This window comes from Penicillium waksmanii, assembly GCF_028829765.1.
Source record: "Penicillium waksmanii strain IBT 27052 chromosome Unknown utg000008l:1.0-5622682.0:1.0-5626561.0, whole genome shotgun sequence".
NCBI classification, from domain to species: Eukaryota; Fungi; Ascomycota; class Eurotiomycetes; order Eurotiales; family Aspergillaceae; genus Penicillium; species Penicillium waksmanii.
The window spans coordinates 1,672,568-1,699,994 of NW_026643254.1; the positions used below are offsets into that span (position 1 = coordinate 1,672,568).

Here is a 27,427-nt window from a genome sequence, read left to right on the forward strand (position 1 = left end):
CGACGATTAAGAAAAAAAATGGACCCACCGAGGCGGTGACGATTCTGCCGACTATCGAGCGTATCTCCGCATCTCCAATTATCACCCACTTGCACTTCACATCATGGCTCCTTTCTCGGGGGACGGCGTGCTGTGGCTATGCCTAGGTGAGAAAGGTTGAATCTGATTTGGAACAGCTCAAAACTGAATTTACTAGGCATATCGCTTTTCTTCGCCGTGCGTGGAATCGCCACGGACTTACGCCAAGTCGTTGATCTCACCGAGATCAAGCAGATCGAACGAGAAGACAAGATTATCAGTGAGGGGACAGAGGAAGGTGAGTGCTATATATGCTCAAATAAGTCTCCGACTGCCAATATTGACGACTTCTCAGTTCTCAAGCTAGATACCCTCTTGAAGCTTTCCGAGAGCACGAGCCATGACCTCCGAGCCGCGTATGACAGACAATCCCGTCACCACAAGTCACCAGCTAATATTCAACAGGGCGCTGCGTATTATTTCAGAGCGATCGACTAAGGGTGGAACGCGTGATTTGTTACTGGACGATCTGGCATCCAAAGACAAGCTCCGGCAAGGCAGGGCATTGACCGCGCTTCACTTTCTGGTCTCGAACAGAGCGTGTATGTCCGCCATAAATATATGGTTGCTGGAGCTGCTGCTTACTTATCGTCAATAGTATCTCGAACTTCCGTTTGCACCCGACTCCGAGACATCCAGACATATACAGCCTTGGTTAATTGTCTTTGCAATTTTCTGGACGAACATACCGAGCAAACGTCTACCACGAGTTCGCCTATCCTCCCCAAAACAAGACCCGTGGGTGAGAAGAAAGCACTTGCTATCTTAAACATTCTCCTGCCTGAAAATATACATGCTGCGATCGAGGCCGGCATTGTCAGTCGCTGGCTCTGCAAATACCCATTTCCCTGTGCGCTGCGCGAGCCTTCACGTCGACAGGACGTGGCTATTCTCATGAAAGCATGGTGGGCAGATGACGCAGTCATGAGTTCCATATTTGGAACATTGACCTCGCACCCCGATGGTGTCAAGCAACTCCGCAAACATGGTCTTATGGGCAGCATGATTGAGGAGAATGACCAGGATGACGATGAGGATGATGAAGATGGCGACGATGACGACGCAGACAGCGATGTGTGGATGGTGGACGGAGAGGATACAGCTGGAGCATACCCTGAATCCTCACCGAGAAGGCATCGAGAAAGCAACGCTGCAGAGCAAGCACTTCGTCGACGGCGGAGGGAAGCGATGGTATTAAGTGAAGGAGGACGGCCGCTCGGAAGAGCTGATATCATTCAGAGACCAGTCCAAGAATGATACCGCAAAATTTGCTACATTTTTGGGCCAATGGAAGCCTGCGAGTAGGCAGGCTATGGCTTTTTACTTTTGAAACTCGACTACATGTCTATGATACCCCATCCCAGATTAGGGAATATGATTGATTGATGTTTGAAACTCGTTACGATGTTTGGTTTCTCTATAAAATAGAAAATTTCGTAACTATAATCCCAGCCATGCCGACTTTGCCAAGTGGTCGGTCTTCTTGCGGCTAGCATTCTTGACCATGCCGTACATCTTCAGATCAGACAAGGCGCCATAGAATAAAGCCATGACGATACGCTCGTCACATTTCGTGCCCTCCTCATTTTCAAAAACCGCAAGAAATGCCTGCCAGAGGTCATGGACATTGACCAACGCACCGGATTCCAGATAAAGCCGGTATAAGATAGCAGCAGCAGGCTGCTTAGCAGATATCCTGGCTTGGCCTTGATCGGCGTCTGACGAAGAAATCAAATAGTCGAAAGGGCTACCCATTGCACGCTCGATCGCAAAACGTGGACGAGGCGCAAAGTTATCCTTAAGTGGGTTGCGCAGATCAAACAAAAATGCTTCATGCATGAATAATTCTTGTGGTCGAATCAGAATTTCTGTGAAGTATTCTTGCAATGCAGCCACTAGTCGATCGATGATCTTGGTATACTCGAGATCCTGCCCAGAGAGGTTGGCCTTGCCTTTGCTGAGCTGAATGCGCTGCTGAACAACAGTTGTCTTGGTTACGGAGCTGTTGATGTTATATTCACTGCGTAGAGGGTCTTGGTCTGGACGGGTCTCCAGCAATGTGCCAAAGTCCGTTTTGAGCTCCGCAAGGGTTGAATCGTGGGATAAAGCGGGTGGTAGGGTTGCAAGAACACCCTCAAGTTTCTCGGAATCCATAGCCCTGACGGTAGCCAGCATATCATCAACGACCTGAGATTCGCCGAGCTCTCCAGCTAAGGCACGGACGGATAGATCCGATATGGTTGACTTTTTCGTGCCTTGGGTATGCTGGAGGCAAGCATGGATGAGAGTCACTGCCTGGAATATATCACGCATTCTTTGCTGGCCGATTTCAAGGTGGTTGAAAACCTCTCCGAGTAAATGCTGATCATTCTCAAGTAAATTCCGAACTTCCATAGGCGAGCCAGCTTCCACCAGGTCTTCACAGTACCTGCGAGTCTCTTAATAAAATGATTTTGCGCCACCATAGTAATTGTGCTTACATTTGGAAAGATGGCAGGTTTCTGATCGCCTCGATAAATCGACCCTGGAATAATTCGGGTTGTTTGGAGTCTCCGAGTAGCGCAGAAAGAGGGTTGGCGAAGAAATGCGACATGCACGCATACTTTCACATATTAGAAACTTGACGCTCCATACGCTGTAAAGATATGCATATCTTACCTTGACCATACGACTGAACGCTTCTGGGGTTTGGAAGTAGTCGCTTGCTCTTTCAAATAGGGTGCTCGTGATGTTACGCCCGATCCACAACTTTCCATTCGGATTGGTTTGAAGGGCCTCGTATATCCGGTCGACACAGTTACCTGCATCTTGAACTTCGAAATGCTTGCCCTGGAGTAAAGAGACACAAGATCGAGGAAGCCGGGTTTCGAAAAGTTCAACAGATGTTGAGATACCAAGTAGTATAGTAAACGGGATACGATCAAGCCAAGATCTAGGAATGCATTAGCGGTGATCTCAAAGCGGCCTTTATATCATTCTTACTGGAATAGCGACAGCAGGTCTGTCAGGAGAGCTGGGTCAAATGCCTCGCTGTCTCGCAACGCAATAACCAACTTCTTTGTCCCTTTTCGTTGAACGTAATCGTTAAGCAAGTCCAAGTCATATCCGAGTAGTCGAGGCCCCTTGTTATCTATCAGTATGGCATGCGTGGATATTGTGGCTTCAAAAACGTACTGTTCGATCCGTGAGGAACTTTTGATATCCATCATTGCCCTCGGTGTTTGTGACTGCCGCTCGAATAACGTTCTTCAATGAATTCTTCAAATTGGTTGCGTCGCCCGACTCCAATACCACAACGCCACCCTCGCCGCTTGAGGTCAAGTGATCGTTAAGGCGAGATAGTAATCTGCTAAGGGATGAGACATTGGATCCCACTGTCACAAGAGCCGTCGGTATACATCCATTGCACCTAGGTAGATATAAGTTAGACAGAGACCATGACTCCGAGTGGTTAGGGGCCGTACGTTTGGGGAGACGTCTCTCTCACGAAGGACAGCACGTCTGTGAGAACTCCCGCATCCACATCTTCCAAAATTCCCTACATCAGAATTGTGAGCAGGTATATTCCAAGCACCCTTGTTGATCGATTTCCCACCTGGATCTTCTGCTCTTGTTCGGACCACAGCTGCTTGTAGGTATTCAGTCGTTGTTGTACACCCTCAGCGCTCTCCTCTCCATTCAGTAGAGGTAGAAAATGTTGCAAATCAGATTTAGGGTCTTGGGCACCGGTGGAGGAGACTTTGCGACGCTTCTTTGGGGGGTTCATTGGCCGATTTCCCAGGTTTTGCGGGTTGGTAGATATAAACGCCCTTGTTTGGTAGCAGGTTAGCCTCGTATTGCAAGAGCACGGGAAGTCAAGACTCACTTGGTACTGAGACCTGTCCCGAGACAGGTCCAGCGCTTCTTCGAGGCCGTCTGGATCCATTGCTGGGCTCAATCTTGTTAAAGCGCGTCGAGGGATGAGTTGATGCCGGCGCAACTTCGCGGAGGGCGGAAGACGCTAAACCCGAAAAGGGGAAATCGACGGAAGTCGTGCGGCGAACTTCTGCAACTCTTATCAACTTTATCAACCCACCTCCCCCCCCCCCCATGATCGATTAATTAATTCCATATGCTCCGCCAGGTTGTTCGAGGAGCTCGGTGGTACTATGCGGCTCGCAGCCCGTCGATTCCCCGACGTTCCTTTTCCGCTGTGACCGCGCGCCGTCTCGACTTCGGCGGGCCAAACGACAAAGTTAACTTTTACGAACAAGATGGCAAGAAGCGACGCAAGATTGACCCCGAAGCCGAGGATAATGAGGAAAAAGAGGAGGTTGAGCAGGAGCTGGCGAAGCTTGAAGAAGAGCTCAAGGAATTAGAGAAAGGCCCTTTCGACCCCGACAGCCCTTTTATCCAAAGTTTGCCAGAGAACGACCGGAAGATTGCCCTGGAGGCCCTACGGAAATACGACGAAGAGAACCCGGCAGAACCTCAACCTTCGCTAAGCGATGTATTTGATGGGGAATTGGATGATATGCTGAAGGAGGAATTCCATGGAATGGCGCTGGAGGAAGAGAATTGGCAAGATGGCGCCAGACAGCGTCGAAGGCTGGCTACCAAAAAGTTCGCTGAGGCAAAACTCGAGGGTCCCGATTCTCATCCTTACGCTATTCGATTGAAGAATTCCCTACAACGATATACTGCAAATGGATCGGACGAACGCGCCAGGCAAGAAGTATGGAAGTGCTATCGCCGGTGCAAACAGGCCATTCCAGGCTTCCTCGATGCGCTTCCAGCAGAAGCCATGGACATAGTATGGGAATCACAAGCTACCGACGATTCGGCCAAATCCGCGCGATCAACTCACCTTCAAACCCTCGTTCAAGACGCAGCCGATATCGACAAACCTCTCTCCACACCCCAGATCCTCTCCTATATCAAAGTTCTGAATGATGGTGGTGATCCTGGAAAAGCACTGGAACAGTGGGAAGCTTATCAGACCAAGCTTTCTCAAACAAAGGAAGACTTGGAAGAATATTGGATGCTTGGTGTACGATTATTCGCGGCCGAAAACAACCCTCAACGAGCCCAGGATATCGCATTAGCTTTTCTTTCGAATGACAACACTCGCCAACCACGAGTGTTGATACCAGTTATTACAGCCTGGGGAAGGTTCCCAGGGGCAGAAGCCGAGATCAAAGCATGGGCCTTGTATCTACAGCTGAAAACATTCTTGGGCCCAGACATGACCATGGAAGACTATGATAGAGTCAGCATCGGTCTTCTTACAGCTGGTCGATTGGATACTGCAGTCGCCATTTTCAAGGACATGATGGTGACTGGACAAGACCCAGCCAACGATTCCACGGCCCTTTACAAAGCAGCTCTTGGCCTGGCTGGTAATCTGCATGCTTCAAGCATCGACGAGAAAGCGGTCAACAAGGTGTCTCTATCGGCACTCACACTGTTACCCCGTCAGTTTCAAAATCGATTCTTTTATGCAAGCTGGATGAAAAAGCTCATTGGAATGGGTCAGGTTGACTCGGCTGCCCTGGTAATCGAGCTCATGTACGAGCGTGGAATCAGGCCAGATAACAAGCACCTGAATGGTATAATGGCCGGTTGGCTCCGCGAGGGCAACGCCGCCTCACGAGACAAGGCCGAGCGACTTGGATGGGCCATGATTCAACACCGAATCGATGGTGTTTGGGAGCGATTCCAGCCAGCTAAACCAGCCCCTCAGCTTGAAACGAATCAAATGGTGACCGATCCCAGCCGGATACCGAAATTCCTGAAGCGGGAAGTACCTTCTGCCGGTATCGAAACATTTTCCATTCTGCTTCTTCACTATACCCGTCGAGGCGATGACGATATGGTGAAATATCTGGTCAAATGCCTTGGAGATGCACAAATCCAGCCAAATGCATACTTCATGAATCACCTTCTCTATGCGGATCTCCGGAAACAAGACATCAGATCTCTGTGGTCAAAGTTCCAAAGGATGTCTGTCAGCGTCCGACCCGATCTCGAGACATACGCTTGTCTATGGGATTGTGCCAAGATTCAATACGATCGTGGGCGCACTGCGTTTGATGCCGGCTTCCCATCTGCTCGTGAGCTATATGCCAATATGGTCAAGTGGTATTCAAAGCTTCCCTCGCGTGCCCGACAAGAGACGCTGTCGCAGTTTTCGAAGGATCTATATGACCAGATTGTGCGCTGCTTCTGTCTTTCAAAAGATGTTTCCGGTACACTCGTTGCTTTGCATTCTATGCGCGCAATGTTCGGTTATACACCAGATGATACCACTGCCCGCATGATAGTCTTACAGGTGGCCCGCTTAGCAAGCGTTCCAACTGATACTCCCAAGCGTCGCCTTCGCCGCTTGTCTTCGACGCCACGGAGCAAAGAGAGCATCACCCAGGTTACCCGCCTACTCGAGATGCTTGGCGAACGCAAATCCATGGCTTTGCGTACGCAAGGATTGAGTGTTGATCAGCTTGACCCTCACGAAAAGCAACAGTATCAGCTTGAGATCATGGCTAATCTGCTACGTATTGTTCTGAGTCGTGCAGAAAGTCTTGACCCTGCTCGAGTGGAAGAAAAGCTGGCTATTGCTGCAGCGGAGATGCAGGTTGGCAAAATCGATCTTGGTCCACCTTTAGGGGTGAATGACAGCAAACTACTCTAATTGCTGAGGCCGGGTTTGGCTTTTTGTTTGGAAGTTCACTGCATGGACTGGCGTTTCATAATTATTCTCTAAGCCTTGCATATAAACAGGCCTGTATATTACTTTTGTCGAATTTTGAATCGGAATGTACACTTCCCTCTCTTAACTTTTGCTCAACCACGATCCTTACCCATGCATGGGCACTCTTTTCCTGAGATCTGTCAACTTGAATCCTAGTACTAACTACTAGTCAATCATATCGAATATCATACCAAAAACATACTACACAACCCAGTCTCGAAAAATATTCAAAATCCCAAACAACACCCAGCTGGTAATTCTATATGAAATAACTATTGAATTAAAGACAGGAGCAGAAAGAAATAATAGTACAAGCCCGTGCGCCATTTATTTCTTGCCCTTGCCCTTCTTCTTCTTCCCACCACTCGGCGAAGCCTGGTTACTCGACGGATCTGCCTCAACCAATACTGCATCATCATCACTACCCTGTACCGAAGCTGCCGCTTTCGCGGGCGTGGCGGTCTCAGAAGTCTTAGCGGCGGGGGTCTGGGTCTGTGGTGACAGAGTCTCATCCTCATTCAGTTCCTTCATGAAGCTCTCCTTCACGCTGGTGCGCTTCTTCTCCCACCAAACGCGCTCCTCATCGAGCTTTTCCTCATGCTCCTTGATTCTTTGGCGGTAGATTTCGTTGTTCATCATTTCGTTGGCGGATTGGAAGATTGTCTGGCCCCAGTTGGGAGTGTAGGCGTTTGCCTGTGGAGAGAAGAAAGAGTTAGTCAGTAACGAAGTTCGCAGAAGGGCCTAGGGTGAAGAGCTAGCTCTGAAAGCAATCTCCGAGCGAAAACTCCAAGACTCCCGTAGCGGTCGAAAACATACCTCGGAAACAACATCGCGCACCTCCTCCTCCATCTCCTTCTCAGCCCGCATGAATCGCTGCCACAGGTCATCGCCGACACTGCCGCGCTGGAGAAGTACCGAGAGAGCTTGCTTCTGGTTACGCAGAGTCATGACGCGGCGGATATCCTCCGTCGCGCGGCGCAGGAGCGCAGCCTTCTGAACGGACTCGGGGACATTGGGGGGTCTTTTTCTCGGATTCGGAGGAGGGGTCGAGGTGGAGGAGTGAGAAATAAATATCACGTTGGAGGTGTGCTGGGAACCAGGGTTCCAGGGACATAGCTTTTTCTAAAGCGAAGGAAGAGGTGTTGTTAGCTCGGCGCTTGATTCCATTCCCTTCATAGTGCGAGGGGCAAAGAGCAAAGACGGAATCGGGGCACAGGTGGATTGGATTCCAAAGGGAGATAGAGAGAGAGACGTACGGGCCTTGCGCTTTCGATATAGAGAAGAGAACGTTGCGAGAGAACCAATGAGTACACCCAAGTAGGCCAAAGGCACGGCGAGACTGAGCCAGTTCACCATGTTTGCGGTGCGGGCGTGGTAGATGTGCGGTAGGGAGTGTGTATCTTATGAGAAAGGGGGCGCCAGAGGTCGAAAGGAGGTTTATAGATATTTCAAGCTCTGGTCATGATCTCAGGAGAGAATTACGGAGCGAATTCGAGGTTGGTGGTGGAATTGTTGAAAGAAGGGTCTCGGAAACAAGGTGCAGGACCGCAAAGGCCAGGTGTTTAGTGGGTCGAACGTCACATGTCCACGAAGTATAAGATTCGAGGTCAGCACAAAGACCTGTCGACAATAAGATAATGGAAACAATTTGGACATTTCTTTGAGTTATGGAGACCCTTCTACAGTAGTTTGATAATATTCAGATCGTGTTTCCATTTCTTTCTAGATGTACGTATTTGGGACCTCCCAGAACTCTCCCATTTCGCTTGTACCCACTCTCACACTCGCCCTCGAAAAAAGAAAAGAAAAGAGAGAAACGAAAAAGTCGGTATAGTGGGAAACAATTATTCATGACAGAATGAAACGCCGGGCCTAGACATGACAGTAGGTTTGAAAAAACAATAACAAATGTATTAACAAGGGGAAAGAAAGCGAAGATGATTGCAAAACAGCTTCTAAACCGTCACCAGCTGCAGTTAGTATGGCTGATTGGCCATTTGCTGCTTGGTATGATGGCTAATCGGCCCGACCTCCTGCATGGACTGCATATCCTCCAAGGTCGCATTGAACGTTTCAGTGATGCCCTTGGCCACACTTGTCCGGTTCCACTCGCCGCGCATACGCCAGATGTAGTCCATCAACCGAGCATTGACCTGCTCGAGCTGCGCCACAGAGCAGCCGCTTGTTTGCTGAGTCAGCTCTGTGTGCAGATGCATGATGTACTCGTGGTCAATAACAAGCTCAGGCGTCGGTTCACTATTCAGCAACGATTGCAGATTGGTAGATGCATTCGCTGTGGGCTTGGAGGCATCAAATAGAGGAGGCTGTGGCTTTGGCTGTGACTGCGAATGGCTGCCATTCAAGCCGCTCTGCTCGTCTGCTTGGGTCAAGGCTTGCGAGTCCCGCGGTAACGGCGAAGGCTGGCTGCTACCTCCCTGCTGGGTATCGGGCAGATGTTCCTCCTGGGAGACGCGATCGGGATATTGCGTAAGGTCAGGGTACTCATGCCGTGAGACCTGGGGACTCTGTGTTTGATTTTGTTGGTTGGACAATTGCTCGGAAGACTTCTTGTCGGAGGTTGTCTGGGTAGTAGACGCTTCATTTGTGTAGTCAGCTGGTTGAGACCCAGGGGCCATGGGAGTCATGGGTCCCTTTTGTGAGAAGCTGGAGAGACCAGACTCTCGCCGAAGCTGCTGGGATGGTGCAGTGTGCGAGTATGCTGGCTTCGGCTGTGCAGAGGGTCCGAACGAACTGTGTTGGGTATCCTTGCTGCCAGAGTGATCGCCAGAGTGATCCTCAGAGTTGGTCATGAAGACGTCGCCGTCACCATCGCCATGGGAGCCATTGCTCTGAGCATGAGAACCGGACTCGTTCAAATCCGAGCCACCGCCGTTGTGGTTCCCGTTGACAAAGCTGACATTTGACAGTTTGGTAGGTGTAACTGGACGCGAATCATGAGCAGAGAAAGCCTTTGATTCAGCATTGCCAAGGAGTCCGTTAGCAGAGACGGGTCGTGAAGCTGCCTTCTCCGCTTCTTCAGCAGCGAGTTTGGCACGCTCGATTGCGTCCTTTTCACGAGCCACTTCACGAAGATAAACATTCTCACATTCTGCCAAGAGCGCTGGCTCGGCCGATTCAATAGTAGAAATGTCAACTTCGACATTAGATAGAAGTTCATTCGCACGCAACAGTCGTTCTTGGTCGCCCAATTGACGTGCATCCTTAGCAATTCGCTTGATGTCCGCCAAAAAGTCAGATGGACGTTTGTAGTAACCATTGGACAAGCGCTTCTCCATTGTTACGATCTCCATATTGTAGAAAAACTTGCCGGACACGGTCTCTCGAAGACCAGGTACGCCGTTCTTATCGTAAGCCTTCTCGAAAGGTCTGTATGTATAAGGATCGTCGACAGGAACATCACTGGTGACAATATTCGGATCTGCCTCTTCCCACAGGTATCGGATTTGTGCTTCGTCGATCACTCCGGACCGGAAACGCTTATATTTCTTAATCTGGTCCATGATCGGCTGGATTCGGATCTTCAGGAGATTGAGGGTCTGACGATCCTTCTTCTTCTGAGCCTTTATCTGTTCCTTTGTCATTTGCGATTCAGGCGTGGGAGGTGGCGGAGGTGCAACTTCGAGCTCCTCGAGTTTCCGCATTTTGCGTTTTGCGGGATCAGGGAAGTCGGTTGGTGCGGTTTGAACGTATTCGATCAATTTCTCAAAGAATTCATGTCGTGCTTTGTTTCCAGGAGCTTCAATATCGAACATATTCATCTTGGAGAGACCGAACAGTTCCTTGAGTAAAGCGGGATCCGTTTCCGTTTCGCCTGATTCAAGAACAGCAAGTAGTAGAACTTGATCAGTAGGCGGTATTGAGTCAAGCGAATCCAAGAACGTGGATATTACAGTGTGGCCAACCGTTTCTGACCAAGAGTGAAGGTTCGGGATGTAGATTACACTTGGCTTGTTTCTTTTCACTTCGGCGAAAAGTTGGATTACAGTCGCCTCTGGCGACCTTGTAGAGTCACTGAGAAGCGTTTGAAGATCGAATGCTTGAACGTGAAGACCTTCAAAATGATGAAGGAGGGCCGCTGCGAGATATTTCTGCCCCATTCCTCGGGATCCACGGAGAAGCAAGCGCGGTTTGAAGATTCGCGAACGATCAAAGTCCTGCATGATTTGTTCTCGTCGGAATCCATTTCCATCTGCGGGCTCCTCATACTGAGCTTCCTCTAGAGCAGTGAGTCTCTTTCGCTGGGGTAAGATCTCAGCGAGAGAAGCCTCGATGTCGGCTAGCGCCTGGCGCAGCAGGGGCTCGACCTTCTGAGGCAATGCGGTTGCGCCAGAGGAAGTTGTTCTTTCAGAGGATGGGACCATCTTCTTGACTGCCAGCATGAAATCCTTGGGGATAACATCGATTTTTTGGGGGTCAATGATGAGCTTTTTGTCTGACTTGTAGATCTGGGGGTATTCTCGCTGAACAGCATTGAGAGCAGCTTCGGTACAGAGAGCTCGCAAGTCGGCACCACCGTAGCCCTTGGTGATCTTGGCTAGCTCATCTTTGATATGGATGGGGAGGGCAGGGTCCCACCCCTTGGTGTGGATGTCCAAGATCGCACGTCGGCCTTCAATATTAGGAAGTGGGAAATAGAACTCGCGGTCGAAGCGGCCAGGGCGGCGAAGAGCAGGGTCAACGGAGTCAGGTCGGTTGGTTGCACCGATCACTATGACTTGACCACGTCCATCCATACCATCCATCAATGCCAGGAGAGTGGAGACAATCGATGCATGGATTTGTTCCTGTTTACTGGAACGCACGGGCGCCAGACCTATGCAAATCCGATTAGCAAAAAGGCTTTTAACGATGGGGAGAACTTCTTACCATCAATCTCATCGAAAAAGATAATACTGGGCTGCGTTTTGCGTGCTTCTTCAAAAAGAAGTCGGAGTTGACGCTCAGCTTCACCAACCCATTTGCTCAAAGCATCTGCGCCCTTTCTCATGTAGAAAGTAACCTTGCGGCCTTCGGAGCTAACACTGTTCGCCAATGCCCGGGCCAAAAGTGTCTTACCGGTACCAGGAGGACCATGGAATAACACACCCCGAGGAGGGGTTATATGGAACCTTTGGAAAATTTCTGGATACAGCAATGGAAGCGAGACCATCTCTTTGAGTTGATCAATGTGTCCCTGTAATCCACCTACACTGTCGAAGTTGACGTTCATATCCACACCAAGCGGATCCGCATCAGCCAGTGCTTGCTTGTCCTTGACCTTGCCGAAGTTGGCTGGTGTGCCAGAAGTATTTTGGGCCGGGTCACCTGAATGAGCTTGAGGTACGAGGCCGCCGGTAGCTAGGCCATGACCCTTCGGATGGTGAGGCTGAGGAAGTTCGTCATCACTACTGTCGCTTTCCACGCCACCAGTCGCAGCAGGGGCGCCAGGAGGGCCAAGAATCGCTGCAGGCCCACCTCCACCGAATGGACCATATGTTGGAAACAAACTTCGTTGCCAACCCCCACCGCCGCCACCACGCCCACGGCGAGATGGAGACTCGGTAACGAAATCATTGTCGGCATCATCGGCTGTCAGGACCAAGTCAGGACGGATGATGCGATAATCAACATCCTTGCGGCTCCGACGAGGCTTTTCATAGACTACCTCTTGCGCCATACGACGCCGAGGGCGACCGCCTCGCAGGTCTTGCAGTTCTTCGGCAAGTTCCTCCGCGACTTCGGACTGGGCGCGTGAAGGTCGTTTGCGCAAACCGGCACGCCGGCCAGTGGCGCTGTCTTCTTCTTCTTCATCGCGAGCCTGGCTTGGTTTTCGAGGCGAGGATTTGGCAGAATGTGAATCCACAGACTCGTCGTTGGAAGCTTCTTCCTCAGGTTCGAAGTCGCTCTCATCGTTCTTGCGCTGTGAGGATGGCTTCTTGCGGCCAGACCGACGGGATTCAGGCTCTTCGTTTTCAGGCTCCTCTTCGTTATCTTCCTGGTCCCGATTCGGCCGGCTTCGTCGCCGAGTGATAGGTCCTTCGTCATCTTCATCTTCGTCCTCGTCCTCGTGATTTTCGACCTTCGCGTCACCATTCTCGGACTCTGGGACAACCCCATCATCATTGGCCATGTCGACATCACCATTATTATCCTCGGCGTCGGGGACAGCTGGCGTATCACCTTCGGCAAAGCTCTGAGGCGCACTTTCCATGACTTCCAGGGTTGTCTCCATAACCTCACTCAAGACAGGTTGCTTCGATGATCGGCGGCCCCGGGAATTCCGGCGCAAACCTTCAGCCTCTGGGCTGAGAGTGCCACGTTCAACGGTCTCCATATGGCGTCCAGAATTGGTCAGAGCATAAATGTCCTCTGAGGCGCCACGGGTACGACGAGTCATTCTTCGAGTAGCGAATTGTGGTTGTTGTAGAATTTCGGGTTTAAGCTTTAACGTAACGATAGCAGATTTCTTCTTGGGCGAAGGTCCATCGATAGTGTCTTCAGCTTCTCCGTCGGCATCTGCATCGGCATTCTCGTCTCGTTCTGACGATTCCTCGTCAGAAGGTTCTTCATACGTCGGTCGAGATTGAGTTGTTCTTCGACGCGCAGTACCTCGTGCATTGCGTGGAACATTAGGGTCGTCTTGTTCCGACTCTGATTCGCTAAAGGATAAATCATCATCGCTCAGATCGAGGCCATCGGACACAATATCATTGTTCGAATCACGACGTCGCCTCTTCTTGGCGTGTCCATGTCCGGGTTTCTTTCTGGGGCTTGACTTTGATCTTCGTGGGGCGGGAGAATCGCTGTAGTCTTCGTCGTTCGAATCGGATTTGTTGGCGAGCTCCTCGAGGGTGCGTTTTCCGCCGCGCATGGTGGGCGAACGAGGTAGAGGGAGGGTTCAGACTAGTGGAACACTTGGGTCAGCTAGGGCCCAGAAGAATCGCGATAAAACACCAAGCTGAGGATATATCGGTTGAAAATGGGCTGAGATTCGATGATTGTCTCGATTGTCGAGTGCCTCGCGATAGCAAGGCCACGATGGGGAGCTTACAAAGGATAAGACAGATCGGTTGCGGCGATGAAAGAAAGACTGGGGTAGGAGGCACGCAGCCCACAGAGAAGTGTTCCCTCGGTCGCAGTCGATGACCCACGGGACAATTGCTGATCGACGGGTGGAAGTTGGCGACAGGAGGGATGGTGAGGCGCAACCGGTAACAATCGGTGGAGGTCTCACGGACTCGGATTTGACGCGTCCAAACTTGAGGGATCTAGACAAAGAGAGCCCTCTGGGGCAGTAACACAATGCAAGATGTGACAGATTGCAGAGCAGTTAGAAAAACAGTCCATCTATCTCAATCAACACGAGCAGTGAATGACCCAGGGCGGAAAGGACTCGCGCTTGGGCTGAGTGGTCCACCAGCCACAGGGGGTCGTGTGGCTGATGGGTTAGTCATCCCAGCACGGACCACTCGGCCATCCTCAGTCGAATACGTTCGGCTTCACCCTGTTGGCCCATGCCCAAGTTCGACCCCCATAAATGATGAATGGCGAGCTTATTTAAGCTCTTCATTCACTTAAAATAATCATATCCGATGTAATAGAGCCCCGATCGCGGTGTTTCGGGTTCCAGGCGCGATGGGGAGGCCGGGGGATCATGACGGTGAAAGGAGGTGTCAGAGGACAGTTAGGGACTTGGTAGAAGCACTGCTGGGCGCTTTCTAACATTTGGGTTGTGGCTCCTTCCTATGCCTGCCCGCCAGAATTCAACCGGACCTGATATCATGTGATTGCTGACTCATCTATAGATCGGGCAGTGGCTGGTGCGCAAAACGGAGCGGAGGCCAGAATCTGTCTATAATAGTGAAAGTGTGCACGTAGATATACTCAATGGTGAATGTTTTGAAATTTTACCTCTCTTGGTGATGTTCAAATGGCTGTCTCGCATTAATACCAAGGTTGGTTGAAATATATTCTCGCCAGAGGTTGAACTATGTGCCAGCAATATATAAAACTCTGGCATGAGGCAATCCAGCTGGGCCTCATGGACTTGAATACAGTAATAAATTTATGACGAGCGATTATTTGAGTATTCCTCGCAAGGTAAATTTCTCACTTAGAATCTCATCCTCTCAGAATAATTACAGCCCTAGTTTATCCAAAAACCAAGACCACTCCGAGTCCATCACTCTCAACCCAGAGCCAAGACCACGCGTGCCCGACCCAAAAATTCACGCTAAACCCCATTCGTCATATCCGCGCTCCTCAACCCCCAGCCAGCAACGCAACAATTCCAGACAATCCACAATACATCATACATCAACTCAGAAGATGCTCGTCCGACAATCAGCCCAAAGATTGGCTCCCGCCTCCCGCCTCGGGCTCGGGCTAGCCGCCCGTGCGCCAGCCAAGCGCTTCCTCTCTTCAACGCCCTTACTGCGCAACGCCGAAAAGCCCAGTGCCTATCGGGAATCGGTAAGTATCTGTCCTGGGAGGGAGCTTCTAAGGTCCTTTGAATGTCTATCACGATACATGAGGGCATGTTTTGAATATAAAGATGGACTGACAAGTGGCCAGATGTCCAAATATAAGACCTTCATGGGCCCCTTCGGCAAAGTCTTCCTTGGGGCAATCCTCACCTACCAAATTATCTACTGGAGCTGGCTGAAGTTGGAGATGGACGAGTCGAAGCTGGAGAAGAACGGTATCTATTATTTCTAACCCCTTGATGTTCGAGATTCGAACTAATGTTTTCTAGAAGAAATGGCTGGGCTGGAGAAAAAGGCACGCGAGTTGGCAGCCGCACAGAAATAAAAGTCAGCGACAGCCTAATATATCAATTGTACATTACTAGTATTTTATCTAAATCTGCATCTCGCATTTCTATTTCCTCACCACAATGTACCTTCTTCAAACCGTTCCTCAATTTTCGCCATAATGGCTGTCAAAAAGTAGTCGAAACCCGACTCACCAAATCTGCATTCAGATTATCATATTGAGGTGCGATAGCATGATGAGATATATATTCTCTCATGCTTAGACTGATCTAGCTAGATTTTGGCGAGCTGCAGGGCAAAAGACAGTTCATAGCGCCGTCCAGTCATTTGATAGTGAGGCTGATGATTGCCCCTCACGCACTGAAACTATTGGTATCGGCATCGAGACACGAGCATATAATAATCCGAAACACTTCCAACTGGTCTATCCTCAAAACGCTGGATGTATCCGGATCCAGTCAACTCTCACTATCACACGACAGCAGACTACTGGCATTAGCGTCAGATCCACGCAGCGGTCATGTCAAAATCTGGGATATGATGATGTTATTAAATGAGTCAAAAGAGCCTCATGATCAAACATCGCAAGCTCTGTCAAACCATCGTCATTCAGGGGTTGATATAGGCAATACTTTGCAACAGACCTGGAGCGAGTTGCGCTATGGACGCCAATGGACACCATAGTCACAGTCAGTCAGACTTCAACCGGGGCCGTTGAAAAGCAGCTAGTGTTAAAACACCCTGGATTTTGAAATTCTCTCACGATTTGAGTTTGTTCGCTTCTACCTCTTTATCGGATCTGTCGGGTCTCTCAAAAAACGCTGTCTTTGTCATAGGAGAAACACTATCTGGGATTATAAAGCATCGCACACCCATAGATGGAGGATTTGGGGGCACATTTTCATTTGATATGGAATTATTCGTCTTCACTGGAAGCGGAATTGACATTCGAATTTATAATATTAAGACAGTAACCCGAAATTGTACATTAAATGTCGACAAAAAGTGGAGGTCATCATCCAACCGGGACATAGTCCTTTTCTCGCGCGACTCGAAGCTGGTGGCCCTAAACCATCCACAACATGTCGTGATTTGGAAACTGGAACTGCCCTCTTCAAAGCCCTCATTGATCAAGAAGCCTTATAATCGCCATGGAGAGTACGAGAACGTCGCATTTAGCGATGATTCGAAATCAGTGGCTGCTTCATGGCGGACCTTTCTACCTACCAAACCTCCATTCCGAGCTCCCCTTAAGCATTTGATATTCATATGGAATACAGATACCGGAGCACCCAGAGCGATCATCTCGATCCTTGACTGGGAACTAATAAGATGCCGACCCAGCAAGTTGTCTTTCGGCCCTAATGATAGATGGCTGATTGCTGGTTTTTGCTGCATCACCATGCCAAACAGTGACCCGAATTCCCTAGATGGCAATGCCTCGCGGAACGTCTTGAGCAACGCCCAATACCTGGGCTTTCGTTACAACTCATTAAATGATTTATCTTGGATTGAGTTCAAGGGGAAAAGAGCTTTGTATATTCCGTCAGATTATCGGCCATCATATCGGGGCGGTGGGGGAGTCGACGAGTGCTCGGTTAATAGAATCGAAATAACCCGATCTGCTTCAACATCACCCGTCGCTACTACAACGATCGCCGTGTGGAGTAGGACTGGGAGGATTTGGATGACGAAGCTTTCTGAGACTGAATTTGAGAAAGAGACAATGAACGGTGGGAAGAACTCAGATACGATAAAGATCAAATATGTAGTGGCACTTGAAAAGGCTGAGCATGAGAGAAGGAGGAAGAGGAGACAACTCTATACAGATAGACCTGCAGATGCCTAGGTACTTAAAACATCCCAAAGCAACAACCATGTGATTTGTTACAAACGGGTGAAGTTGATTATGATATCCCTGGAGGCGGAGATGTCTCAGACCTCCAAGATCGCCTCTCCGCTGCTGCCTCGCATTCTCCTAGATCTCTACAAATTCGCATATCATCACCACTTTTCAGGGTTCTGAGCTTCTGTCACAGATAACACATGCTACTACTTCATCTCTCGCACCTCCTACATAAGATCTTAAAAATCTCGCCCTGAACCATATCAATCATGACAAAATGGTATAACATTATACAGAATATTCATAAACCATCCGCACCACATCAATCTATCCCAAAATTATCATATCACATTAAAGACCAGGACACCTCCTCTTCCTCCTCTGACCTTCCCCGTCTTCATCCCCACCCCCCAATACTCGTCCTCGAAGGAAAACACCAATCCCCCCCCACGCTCCCCCTTCTTAAAATGCTCAACATCAATATGATTAAACCTCTCATCCAATGCCGCCGCACCAACAACCCCGGGAGTCAAATATATAGATCGATTACAAAACCCACACCAGAAATGGCGTGAATCCGCAAGATCGAGACGAGTCGTGCTCAGGGTGGATTTTAATTTCGCTTTCGCGATGTGGTGGGACTGGGTTAAGTGTTGGATGTAGGTTTCTTCGCGGTAGAAGATTCGGCCGCATGAGTCGGAGCCGTCCTCGTGTGAATCCGAACCCGAATCTGAATTACACAACCAGCTCGTGATGTGGAGGTGTTGTGAGCTCTCGTGTCGTTTCCAGTCTGCTTTGCTGCCGAATGATTTTGCGCAGTGGGGAAATGTGCAGCCGTATGGTCGTTCGTGGCGTTTTTGGTGCTTTCTGGGTGAAATTGTTAGGAACTGCGAACCCAAGGTGGGAGGGGATTTTGAGTGTGTTGGGGGGAGGGGGATGGAGAGGGGTTAGTTACTTACTTCATTTCGCAGCGGAGACGAGTTCGTTTAGGACAAAGATCACATTGGAATCCCTCTTGTTTGATTTCGGCCGGTACTGGGACTGGGACGAGGACTGGCGCGGGTGGGACTGAGACTGAGGCTGAGGCGTCGTCTGATAATCGGTCGAGGGCTGCTAATAGTACTTTCTGAAGAATCTGACGCTGAGGTTGAGATAGATTTGGATTCTCAGGCTCGAGCTCGATTCCTTCGTCGCTGTTGTGACTTTGTCTTTGGTGGCGGTTGTTCATTTTCTTCGTCATGGCGGTGATTAAGTTATCTGCGGCATCGGATACGAATGTTTCGGGGTTGGCGTTGCTTCGCTCGATGCGGCTGTCACTCGCTCGAGGCGGGGACAAGAATTGTGAATGTTGTTGGATGGGAGAGACTTCAAGGTGTTGTGTGCTCTGGAATGGTCTCGGCGTTGGATCACGAGAAGATGGGAAATCCACTGCATCGTAACTGCAATATGACTCGGCAATATCCCCATCGGCATCTAGGTCTCCAGAATGCGTGGACATCATATCATGCGGGATGTCCAGCATCGAATCATCCTGTGAGGTGTCTTCGATCTTCTGGCCGCGATGACCAGTCACACTCTCGTACCAGTCCATAGACTTCTTGAGTAGTGCATCCGCGTCTTCTTCGTGGTGCATGCGGCTCAGATGTTGTTTGAAGTTATCCAGCCGAGGCCAGCGCTTGTTGGGACGTGGACAGTTCTTGCCAAAGCAGAGGTACATCATCTTCGGCCCGCGCTCGGGTTCTTTATTATGAACGCATTTCTTGTGGCGGGCAAGGTCGTTGATGGTGCCGAAGCCCTCTTTCCGGGGACAGTTTGCCTCGTCACATTTGAAGGATTTCCGGTGGCGAGCTTCGTGTTTCCTGCATTCATTTATTAGCACTGGCATTTTACAGTGATGATGAAGAGAAGACAACTTACCTCTTATCAGAAGGACATTTCCCAATCCACGAACAAGCAGGATGATCACACTTAACCGACTCAAGCGAAAGCGAAGAACAATCATCCTTCATAAACATATTCCCAACCCCCATACCATGAGGCTGCTGTTGCTGATCATAAAAAGCCAAAGCCTCGCCAAACTTCAAGTCATGTTCCTTAGCACTAAGATGCGGACTCGAGTCCATACCATAAGAAGAAGCAACAACAGACTGAGGTGCGCCATTATTACTTGCATACCCGGAGTCACCCGAGATCAAGCTGCCCATATACTGACTCCCGCTATCAGACGGGGTCCGATAGTGGGGTTTTTGGAAGGCATAGTCATCACCCCCCGGTGAGACGTTTAAATGAGACATCCCGGATGATGGAACGCCGGTGACTTGTAGCGGATTCCAAGCATCCTGAGCGCCTGTGAGTCGGGAGGGGTAGTGGTGGGGGTAGTAGAAGTTTTGCTCAGTGGATGAGGAGGAGGACCACGGGCCCAGGAAGGAGTGGTTGTGAGTGGGAGGATGGGCCTCGAGAGATGAGAGGTCTGTGTTTAGGTGGAGGTCGAGTAATGTTGAGGCTGAATCGCCCATAGTTAGAGTTGGTGGGTGGTGGGCATCAGGGCCGACCATGATGCCTTGAAGGACATCACCTGAGTCCTGCCAGGTCATTTGAGGGTCCTGTGGGAAAGAAGAGGACGGTGTCAACAACTGAACTTGAACTTGAACCTTCCAGGGTTCCTTGGAATGGCTGGAAGATGGAGAGGAAAGGTGGGGTTGAGAAGATGACGGATCTTCAGTTTACACGAACCTCCATGTAGATGATGTGATTGGGTCAAGATCCCACCGCCGTTTTAGTTTAGTACGAGTAGTACTAGTAGAGAACAGGAAGTATAGAGGAGTGGATCGATCGTGGTTCGGGTGGATGTGGATATATGGGGGAGGGGAGTATATAGATCGGGAAGACCACACTGAAACAAGCTGAGAGGAAAGTCGGGATCAGGATAAGGATCACAAAAAACTTGAACGAGTGTGTGACATCTGGCAGAAAGAGAAGAACATGAAAAAGCGACTGATCGAATCGGGGATGACAAGGTTATATGCAGCAAGCCCCTCGTTGCCAAAAAAAAAAAACGAGGTACATGCAAGCCCAGCGCACGCGAAAATGAAATAAAATGAAATAAAATAAAACAAAAACCTCACAAGAGAGAGACAAAAAAATAACTCCACTTTTCGCCCCGAGCCGGTTAACCACGCGGACAATCAAGGGCGGAATGTGGTGTCTAGAAAGAAAAGGGAGAGAAAAAAAAGGGACACAAATACGAAACAAGAAAGAGCGAAAGCGAGCTTCGTGCACTCTACTCTGTACTCGTACTCAGATTTCCATCGTGGAATGTGCATGTCATTCATCCCTTGATTGCACAGCCCCGCTGCATCTTGCGACGATTCACCCGGGTTGGGAGGTCGATCGCCCCCATCCCCCTCCCTTCAGTCTGGATCGGCTCTGTGCGCTTGACTTTTCGCGCTAGAAATCTGGCGCTCCAACGCTCCCACTCTATCGGAGCCATAGTTCATGTTAGGGTCGCACAACTGGTATCTGGATTCGATGAGTTGTTGGGATATAACTTCCTGGTGGATGGCTTTGGAGGACCCTATGAACACTGGCATGAACACGAATGAACCTATCCGGACCCAACGATCGACGATAGTAAATTACCTAGTGTAGTTAAATTAGCTGCTCCATACTCGTACTTACCTACTCGTACTCTACGAAGGTCACAGCGTTCCCTACACCTACAGAGCTGAGGCTGGAACCACAACCGCACAACCGCACCACCTACGGTACTCGTACGAGTACAGCTGCAACTGCAGCTGCCACTGCCACTGCAAATAGAAAAAGTGTGGCTAAAAACCGAACCGAACCACGAACCGAACCCTCTTTAGACGCAAGGACCAAATCGGGCTGTGACAGGGACGATCGGCGCCCTCGTTCCCCGACGCCATGCCGTTTAGCAAGGGATAGACGTGAAACATCCTGACACTTTCCATCCACGCGTCGTACGTTGCTGGGGAGGGTAGGGCGAACCCCTTCTAAGAATCTAATCTTCAACGGGGCTCAAACATCCGATCCGAGTCTCCTGAGCCCTTAGGCCCCCCCCCTTTTGAAACACGCGAGGACGGCTAACTTCCGATCAAACTCTGAACATAATGAAAAATATGATGGCTCATATGCCATGCATACATACGCCGCGCCACTGGCCGCCTGAGACAAAATTCCCCAGTGCCCCTTAAAATATGTGTACATACAATCCCGCGATAGTCTCGGCTAGTACATCATCATTCCACGCATGCGGGAAATGGCTTAACTCCGAATACGTGACCCTGTTAGGAGGAGGAGGAACAGAAATGGAAGCACCGGACTGGACTGGAGGGAAGGGGAAAAAACTTGGAAGACTATCGAGGAGTGAAAAAAGTAAACATGCAGAATTTGAATGAAATAGGAAAAAGAAAACATACCATGAGGGACTCAAAAAAACAAAGATTGGCTACATTTCAAGTTCTTGGTCTTGGCCCATCTGAACTAGTAGGAAAATGGCAGCCAATACTATGTACAAAAATTAATGAAGGTTAAGCTATGTACTACAACTGTGTATGTATGCACGTATGTATGTAGGCAAGAAGAAGAAGAAAAGATTCATTGTCGATAAATTGAAAACCAAAAGAAATGAAATAAAATATAGCTCAGAAAAAGTATCTGCAAAAAGTAAATCCTCACCCTTCCCTCATGCACGACTAATAAAACGTGACGTACAACTTTGCAGCAATCAGCCGACACGGGAAACGGAAACGGGTAAATGAAGATCCACGATTCACAATAAAATGAAAGGGGGAAGGGTATATGTAGAGTAGTTACTGTACTCAGGTAGACACGTAGACGCACGCCCAGAAAATGCAAATTGCATGCCAATTGAACCCAAGAAAAACTTGAAGAAAGGGCATAACGTCACGGTAAAAAAAAGGAAGATTGGAAAAAAATAAGTCGTAGATCATTTCATCACATCTGAGACGAATAACTGGTTGTATACGCGGAAGTATACGAGCCGTTAATAACATTAGCGTTCGGCGCCACAGGTTGGTATGTCGGATACCCAGCAGGGTCAGGGACAGGGCCAGGGCCAGCTTGGGTCGGAGCGGAGTACAACGAGGCCGGCTGTTGAGGGTGAGGGTGAGGGTGAGGTTGAGGCGGGAGCTGAGAAGTCAGCGAATAGGAGCCCTGCACGATGGTAGGGTTCGTCTCGGGTGTTCGGGCGCGTGGAACCGCGTTGAAGGGCGGTGGATACGTTGACGAGGAAGACGATTGTTGATGCAGGGGGTGGGTCTGGGTCGGTGGGTGGAGCGTGGCTTGGTCATGGTATTGTCCCATGCCGTAGCTGGGGAACTGATCGCCGGGAAGGTCGATCGATTCCGGTTCCATCGATAGCTGCGTGCCCGAGATGGACGGATAATTGGCCATGGGTATGTCGGAGTAGTTGAAGAAGGCGTGGTTGTGGCTGGCTGGGCCGCCGACATCGTTAGTGGAATATTGTTGCCGAGCTAGTTGTACTGGTGCACTAGGGTCTTCTGCTGGGTGTGGGAGGTTCTGGAACGGTGCAGGTGCGTGGTGAGACTCGACGGACCCGCCCACCATCGGGACTTGGCTTTGGCTTTGGCTTTGGATTTGGATTTGGCTAGGGGTGGACGAGCTTTGTTTTGCTAGTTCCAGAACCGGCATGGCTAGCTGTTCCATGTGCTTCCCCAGGTGGACCGTTAGCTTCTTCCAGGAGCTACAAACGTTCCCACAGAAGCGACAGGGCTCCTTGCTTGGAGTCTGCTCGGGCTCATTCCTGCAGTCAGTGACTATCTGCCAGAACTCCTGTTCCCGCTGCGTAGCTGCCGATCCTTCCGCCGTGGTCGTCGATCCCTTTGTCTTCTTCGCCCGAGGCTCGGGCATCTTGTGCTCGCGAACCAGGTGCTGGACGAAATTGTTTTTGCGGTAGCAGATGTGCGAGCAGTCGTGGTACGAGCACGTCCACCACTCAAGCTGTCGATGTCGCTCACTCTCATGTCGAACCCAGTCTGCTTTCCGCTTGAAGGACTTGGGCTCCATGCATTCAGGGAAGCTGCACGTGAACGGTTGCACATCCTCGTGGACGTGCTTGGTCCAATCAGAGGGTTTCTGGAACTTTTTCACTTGGAAGCAAATCGGGCACTCAAACTGAGCTGGCAGTCGAGCAACGGGTGGGAGAGGAACGCCTGGAGGAAATTGCGCTGCAGCGATGGCTCCTTCGCCTTTGACATGTTGATCGCCACCCTGACTATAATCCGTAATGCGGAATTGAGTCTGTCCAGCTTCGGCATCAGCGAGCGATTTCTGCTGCTGCAACAGCACCGGCTGACCCCCAAGCGCGCTGCAGAACTTGCCAGATTTGCACTTTCGATTGGTGACTGTAGCGGAATGCTTCTGCTGCAGCTCGACAAGGGTCTTGTACCGCTGAACCTGTGCATGTGCGAATCGATGAATCAGGGCAGGCTCCAAGCCAGGGCTTAATTGCATGATCTGCGCCTTGAACCCTTCGAACGTGGGCACCGGCAGACGCGTGATGGGTGGGAAATGCATCACAAGGCCCTTGTCTTCGGCTAAATCAATGTCGTCTTCATCTTCACCACAGGCCATTTCGAGCTCCGGTGCTGCACTGGTTGGGGTTGGCACTGCGCTGGGCTCTTGCTGTTGGTATCGGGTAATACTAGCGACGGGCGGACCACCATGAGTGGTCATCAAGTCAATGAGTCCCGGTGTTGGGGCTCTGGGAACTTCGCTCCTACTTCGCCCACGAGCCTTGATCTGGAGACTGCTCCGGCCTTGAAGACTGTTCCGACCCTGGAGACTGTTTCTGCCAGCGCTCGGCTCAGCATTGGGAGATGCGGCCTGAACCGAATTACTGCCGCCGACCGCAGCCAGCTGGCCTGACATGGACAGGAGAGCGTTACTCAAACTTGGAGACCGTGAGTGCTTTGTGGACAGACTCAGTCGGTGTCGGTGAGAGCCACTATCCTTGCGCTGCGCTGGCTCTGGGCTTGCATGGTGGGAGTGAGAGTTGACCGTGGCAAGCGAAAGATCCGAAGCCTGGCGCTTCAACATATTAGATGCCTGTTGGTAGGAGCGCTTCAAGAAAGTGCTGTTGCGCTTCTCTGGCTTCTTCGGTGCCCCATCATAAATACTCATTCGTTCGAAATTCGCGCCAAAGTTAATAATACTGTTATTGTCGATAGTCGCAGTGAGAGAAGCCGTCTCCAAATCTCTCGCGCGCTTTTCATAAGCGACCATAGCTGCCGTCGAACTGTCAGGCTGCATCATCTCTGTTCGAATTGGACCTTGTGGATAGTCGTTCCAGGGATAAAGACGGGATTCGCCTTCTACCGGCGATTTCTGCTCCAGCGAGGAGTATACCTCTGGTGTTGATCGGTCATATCGGCCCGGTTCTTCTGCGTTGGCAGTGCTTTCCGACGTCTCGCTATATTCATCCTCGCTACTTTCATGCAGTATGAGACGAGGCGGGGGGGATAGCCTGACCGGTGGGGCCAAATTTCAGGTTGAAATAGTCTTCTTGTTGAAGGGGACGGTCTCCCGTGCTCCTTGCGCGAAGTCGGTTATTCGGTACTTTCCTTCGAGACGAAGGAAGAGCAGGGTCATCTCCGGCTTCACTACCCACGCGCTCTGACCAACGACTGATGGCTTCGATCTTCTGCTCGCGCTCTCGTTCGCCTTGGAGATCATTCGGGCTTAGCACATAGTCATTTCCTCGCGACGATGGATCAAGACCATGCCAATGGTGACCGTCTGTTCGTTCAACAGGAGTGTATGAAATAGACTGTTGATCGTCCTCATATCCCTCCTCCTCGCTCGACTGGTCTCCTAGTCCAGTCACGGAGAGGTGAGCAGACGACCGGCTCGCGCGTCGCACGTGTCTACTAGGTTCCTGAGTTGGGGAATCACCACGCGGAATATATTCCACAGTGACGGTTGGGCTCCGACCTCTACCGACGACGGGTGCTGCGTTATTTTGTCTTGGAGCCTGCTCAGAGGAAACGGAAAGTCGTGGCTGTGTATATGGTTGGTTCGAGATGCCGAGACCTGGTTGTGTTGGGCTCACAAAAGACCCCGGCGTGATATGGAAGTCGTTGTTCTGGGCTGAAGGATAGTCTGTTGCAGAAGCTGGGCTCGGGACGGTAATTTCTGGGTTGAGATACTGCGACGAGGTATTCATCCCCATGATCGGTGTCCAGGGTTGGTGTTGGTGAGTCGATGTTGGCGATACCGCCGCAGCAAAGGGAGCCGCGGCCCCATTTGACCATGTCCCAATGCCACTGGCAAGATCAATATCGGAGGGGGCGAGAAACTCGCCATTATTGGGAGAGAGAGAGGCGCTGGGATTGATATAGTGGTTATTCTGCGGGGACAGATAGTCTTGGGCCTGGGCCTGGCCCTGGCCTTGAGCAGAGTGACCCGAGACCGAGACCGAGGCAGCGCCGGCCCCATCAGGTGGAGACGAGACGCTGTGGCCTGGGCTACCACCGACTGGAGTCAAACGGATTGCGCTGGCCTGAAATTCAGACTCTTCGGGATCGGATGGCGCCGAGAGATAAGGGTCCGAGGTGTTTAGATCCAACGGATGGGGATGCCCCGCCGGCGAGTGAAGAGTGTGGGGACTCGACATTTTCAGATGATCGCGAGTTAGTTCCGCCCATGCAGAAGCAGATGCGACAGGTGGTAGTTGGGGCGAGCCACCGTCGGAAGGGGGCGAGAGAGGGCCAGGAAGTGGGAAACTGAAAGTTGAAGTGGCATTGGGGTACAGATTACTCCGTCGGTTAGGGGGGGTTATATAGATTCAAATACCCGGTCATCGATCATCGAGACCCCGTGCAGGAGTGAATAAATAGTGCGCGTGGGCAAAGAAAAGATGCGCGCGACCCGGCTGAAGAGGGGAGTCGAGTTGAGTTGGAGAGTCAGCTTGTGGACTGTCAGCAATGGGGGCCGCGCCAGAGGAAGCGGAGGGTACAAAAAGGATTGAGAGGAAGAAGGAGATGAAGGAAGTGGTCGCATGGGATAATCTTTTTCTGTACTTTTTTCTTTTTTTACTTACTTGTCCAGGGCCGATTGTGTCGAGGTCAGCCTTGTGGGAGTGGAATGTGGTGGTGGTGGTGAAGTGGAAATGGAGTGGAAATGGAAATGAGCCTCATTTAGCGCCCTGACGGCCCCGCGCGCTCGGCTGGTTTACGCGCTGATCCTGCGAACACATGAACACATGAACACTCGGCCACCCCGAATTACAGAAGAATGGTAAATAATTGAAAGAATTCTTTTTGCCCTTGACAATACATTCAATATAGTTCACATCCCACTTCTTCATCCTATCTCGACCCCACGAGGCAGACTTCTGTGAAACGACGAAACATGGCTGTGCGCATATTTGCAGTGTTTGCAGGCTTACTGAGCCACTCCGTAGATATTCACCCTGTCACGATTGAGTTATGGGGGCCAAAGTATGGCATGTTCAGTTCTATTATTATATCCGTGGGGTCCGTTTGGCAAAGCCACATAGCAGATAGCAGATAGGGCTGAAGACTAAACCCAGCTGGCTTGCGTTCCTGATATTTTGGGTGGCGCGTATGCTCCATGGTTCACTCGGATCTGGTCCTGCGGGGTATATATGGACACGGGTATGGATTCAGGGTCTGAGACAATGTGATACATTCCACACGTCATATATGGCAGTGCCACGGAATATTGACTATTACTCGTACTTCAAGTTTTCAAGCTGATCCATTCCTATACACACATACACTCTCACTGTCACACACATGAAGTCACCACATGAAGTCACTGAATCATTGAATCGCTCAGTCGCTCAATCGCTGCAAACACAGAAACACCCCAATTCCCTATATCCAACAATTCCAAAGGAAAATACAGGCCAAGGAAGAAAGACGAACAAAATACAAAAAACAAAAGAAACAATAGTCCTGTCTCAGAAAGGGA

At 50.4% G+C, this 27,427-nt stretch overlaps 8 protein-coding genes across 8 annotated transcripts; 3 read left to right on the forward strand and 5 right to left on the reverse strand.

Moving 5' to 3' along the window:
- Window positions 1-103: 103 nt before the first annotated feature.
- Window positions 104-1,335, forward strand: N7481_008950 (uncharacterized protein; the record flags this gene model as incomplete). The annotated part of the gene is made up of 5 exons (XM_057268169.1): window positions 104-146; window positions 197-316; window positions 374-434; window positions 484-620; window positions 677-1,335. The coding sequence occupies 5 exons, from the start codon at window positions 104-106 to the stop codon at window positions 1,333-1,335; spliced, it is 1,020 nt and encodes a 339-aa protein (XP_057118846.1).
- Window positions 1,336-1,518: 183 nt separating this feature from the next.
- Window positions 1,519-4,003, reverse strand: N7481_008951 (uncharacterized protein; the record flags this gene model as incomplete). The annotated part of the gene is made up of 7 exons (XM_057268170.1): window positions 1,519-2,506; window positions 2,559-2,680; window positions 2,737-3,010; window positions 3,061-3,200; window positions 3,253-3,487; window positions 3,543-3,616; window positions 3,674-4,003. 7 exons carry the CDS (start codon window positions 4,001-4,003, stop codon window positions 1,519-1,521), a joined length of 2,163 nt encoding a protein of 720 aa, XP_057118847.1.
- A 186-nt stretch (window positions 4,004-4,189) lies between these two features.
- On the forward strand, window positions 4,190-6,748 carry N7481_008952 (pentatricopeptide repeat protein; the record flags this gene model as incomplete). Its single annotated transcript, XM_057268171.1, has 1 exon — window positions 4,190-6,748. The coding sequence occupies one exon, from the start codon at window positions 4,190-4,192 to the stop codon at window positions 6,746-6,748; it is 2,559 nt and encodes an 852-aa protein (XP_057118848.1).
- A 387-nt stretch (window positions 6,749-7,135) lies between these two features.
- On the reverse strand, window positions 7,136-8,164 carry N7481_008953 (Sec63 complex subunit SEC66; the record flags this gene model as incomplete). Its single annotated transcript, XM_057268172.1, has 3 exons — window positions 7,136-7,501; window positions 7,625-7,897; window positions 8,120-8,164. The coding sequence occupies 3 exons, from the start codon at window positions 8,162-8,164 to the stop codon at window positions 7,136-7,138; spliced, it is 684 nt and encodes a 227-aa protein (XP_057118849.1).
- Window positions 8,165-8,784: 620 nt separating this feature from the next.
- Window positions 8,785-13,679, reverse strand: N7481_008954 (chromatin segregase YTA7; the record flags this gene model as incomplete). Its single annotated transcript, XM_057268173.1, has 2 exons — window positions 8,785-11,642; window positions 11,696-13,679. 2 exons carry the CDS (start codon window positions 13,677-13,679, stop codon window positions 8,785-8,787), a joined length of 4,842 nt encoding a protein of 1,613 aa, XP_057118850.1.
- Window positions 13,680-15,136: 1,457 nt separating this feature from the next.
- Window positions 15,137-15,619, forward strand: N7481_008955 (uncharacterized protein; the record flags this gene model as incomplete). The annotated part of the gene is made up of 2 exons (XM_057268174.1): window positions 15,137-15,509; window positions 15,564-15,619. 2 exons carry the CDS (start codon window positions 15,137-15,139, stop codon window positions 15,617-15,619), a joined length of 429 nt encoding a protein of 142 aa, XP_057118851.1.
- A 2,127-nt stretch (window positions 15,620-17,746) lies between these two features.
- Window positions 17,747-20,167, reverse strand: N7481_008956 (putative C2H2 finger domain protein; the record flags this gene model as incomplete). Its single annotated transcript, XM_057268175.1, has 5 exons — window positions 17,747-17,755; window positions 17,815-18,295; window positions 18,388-19,287; window positions 19,346-20,061; window positions 20,162-20,167. Coding segments are annotated over 5 exons (2,112 nt in total), but the record flags the coding sequence as incomplete, so codon positions are not given.
- Window positions 20,168-22,405: 2,238 nt separating this feature from the next.
- On the reverse strand, window positions 22,406-26,105 carry N7481_008957 (putative C2H2 finger domain protein; the record flags this gene model as incomplete). The annotated part of the gene is given in 2 exon segments (XM_057268176.1): window positions 22,406-24,920; window positions 24,940-26,105. 2 exon segments carry the CDS (start codon window positions 26,103-26,105, stop codon window positions 22,406-22,408), a joined length of 3,681 nt encoding a protein of 1,226 aa, XP_057118853.1.
- Between the last annotated feature and the right edge of the window lie 1,322 nt (window positions 26,106-27,427).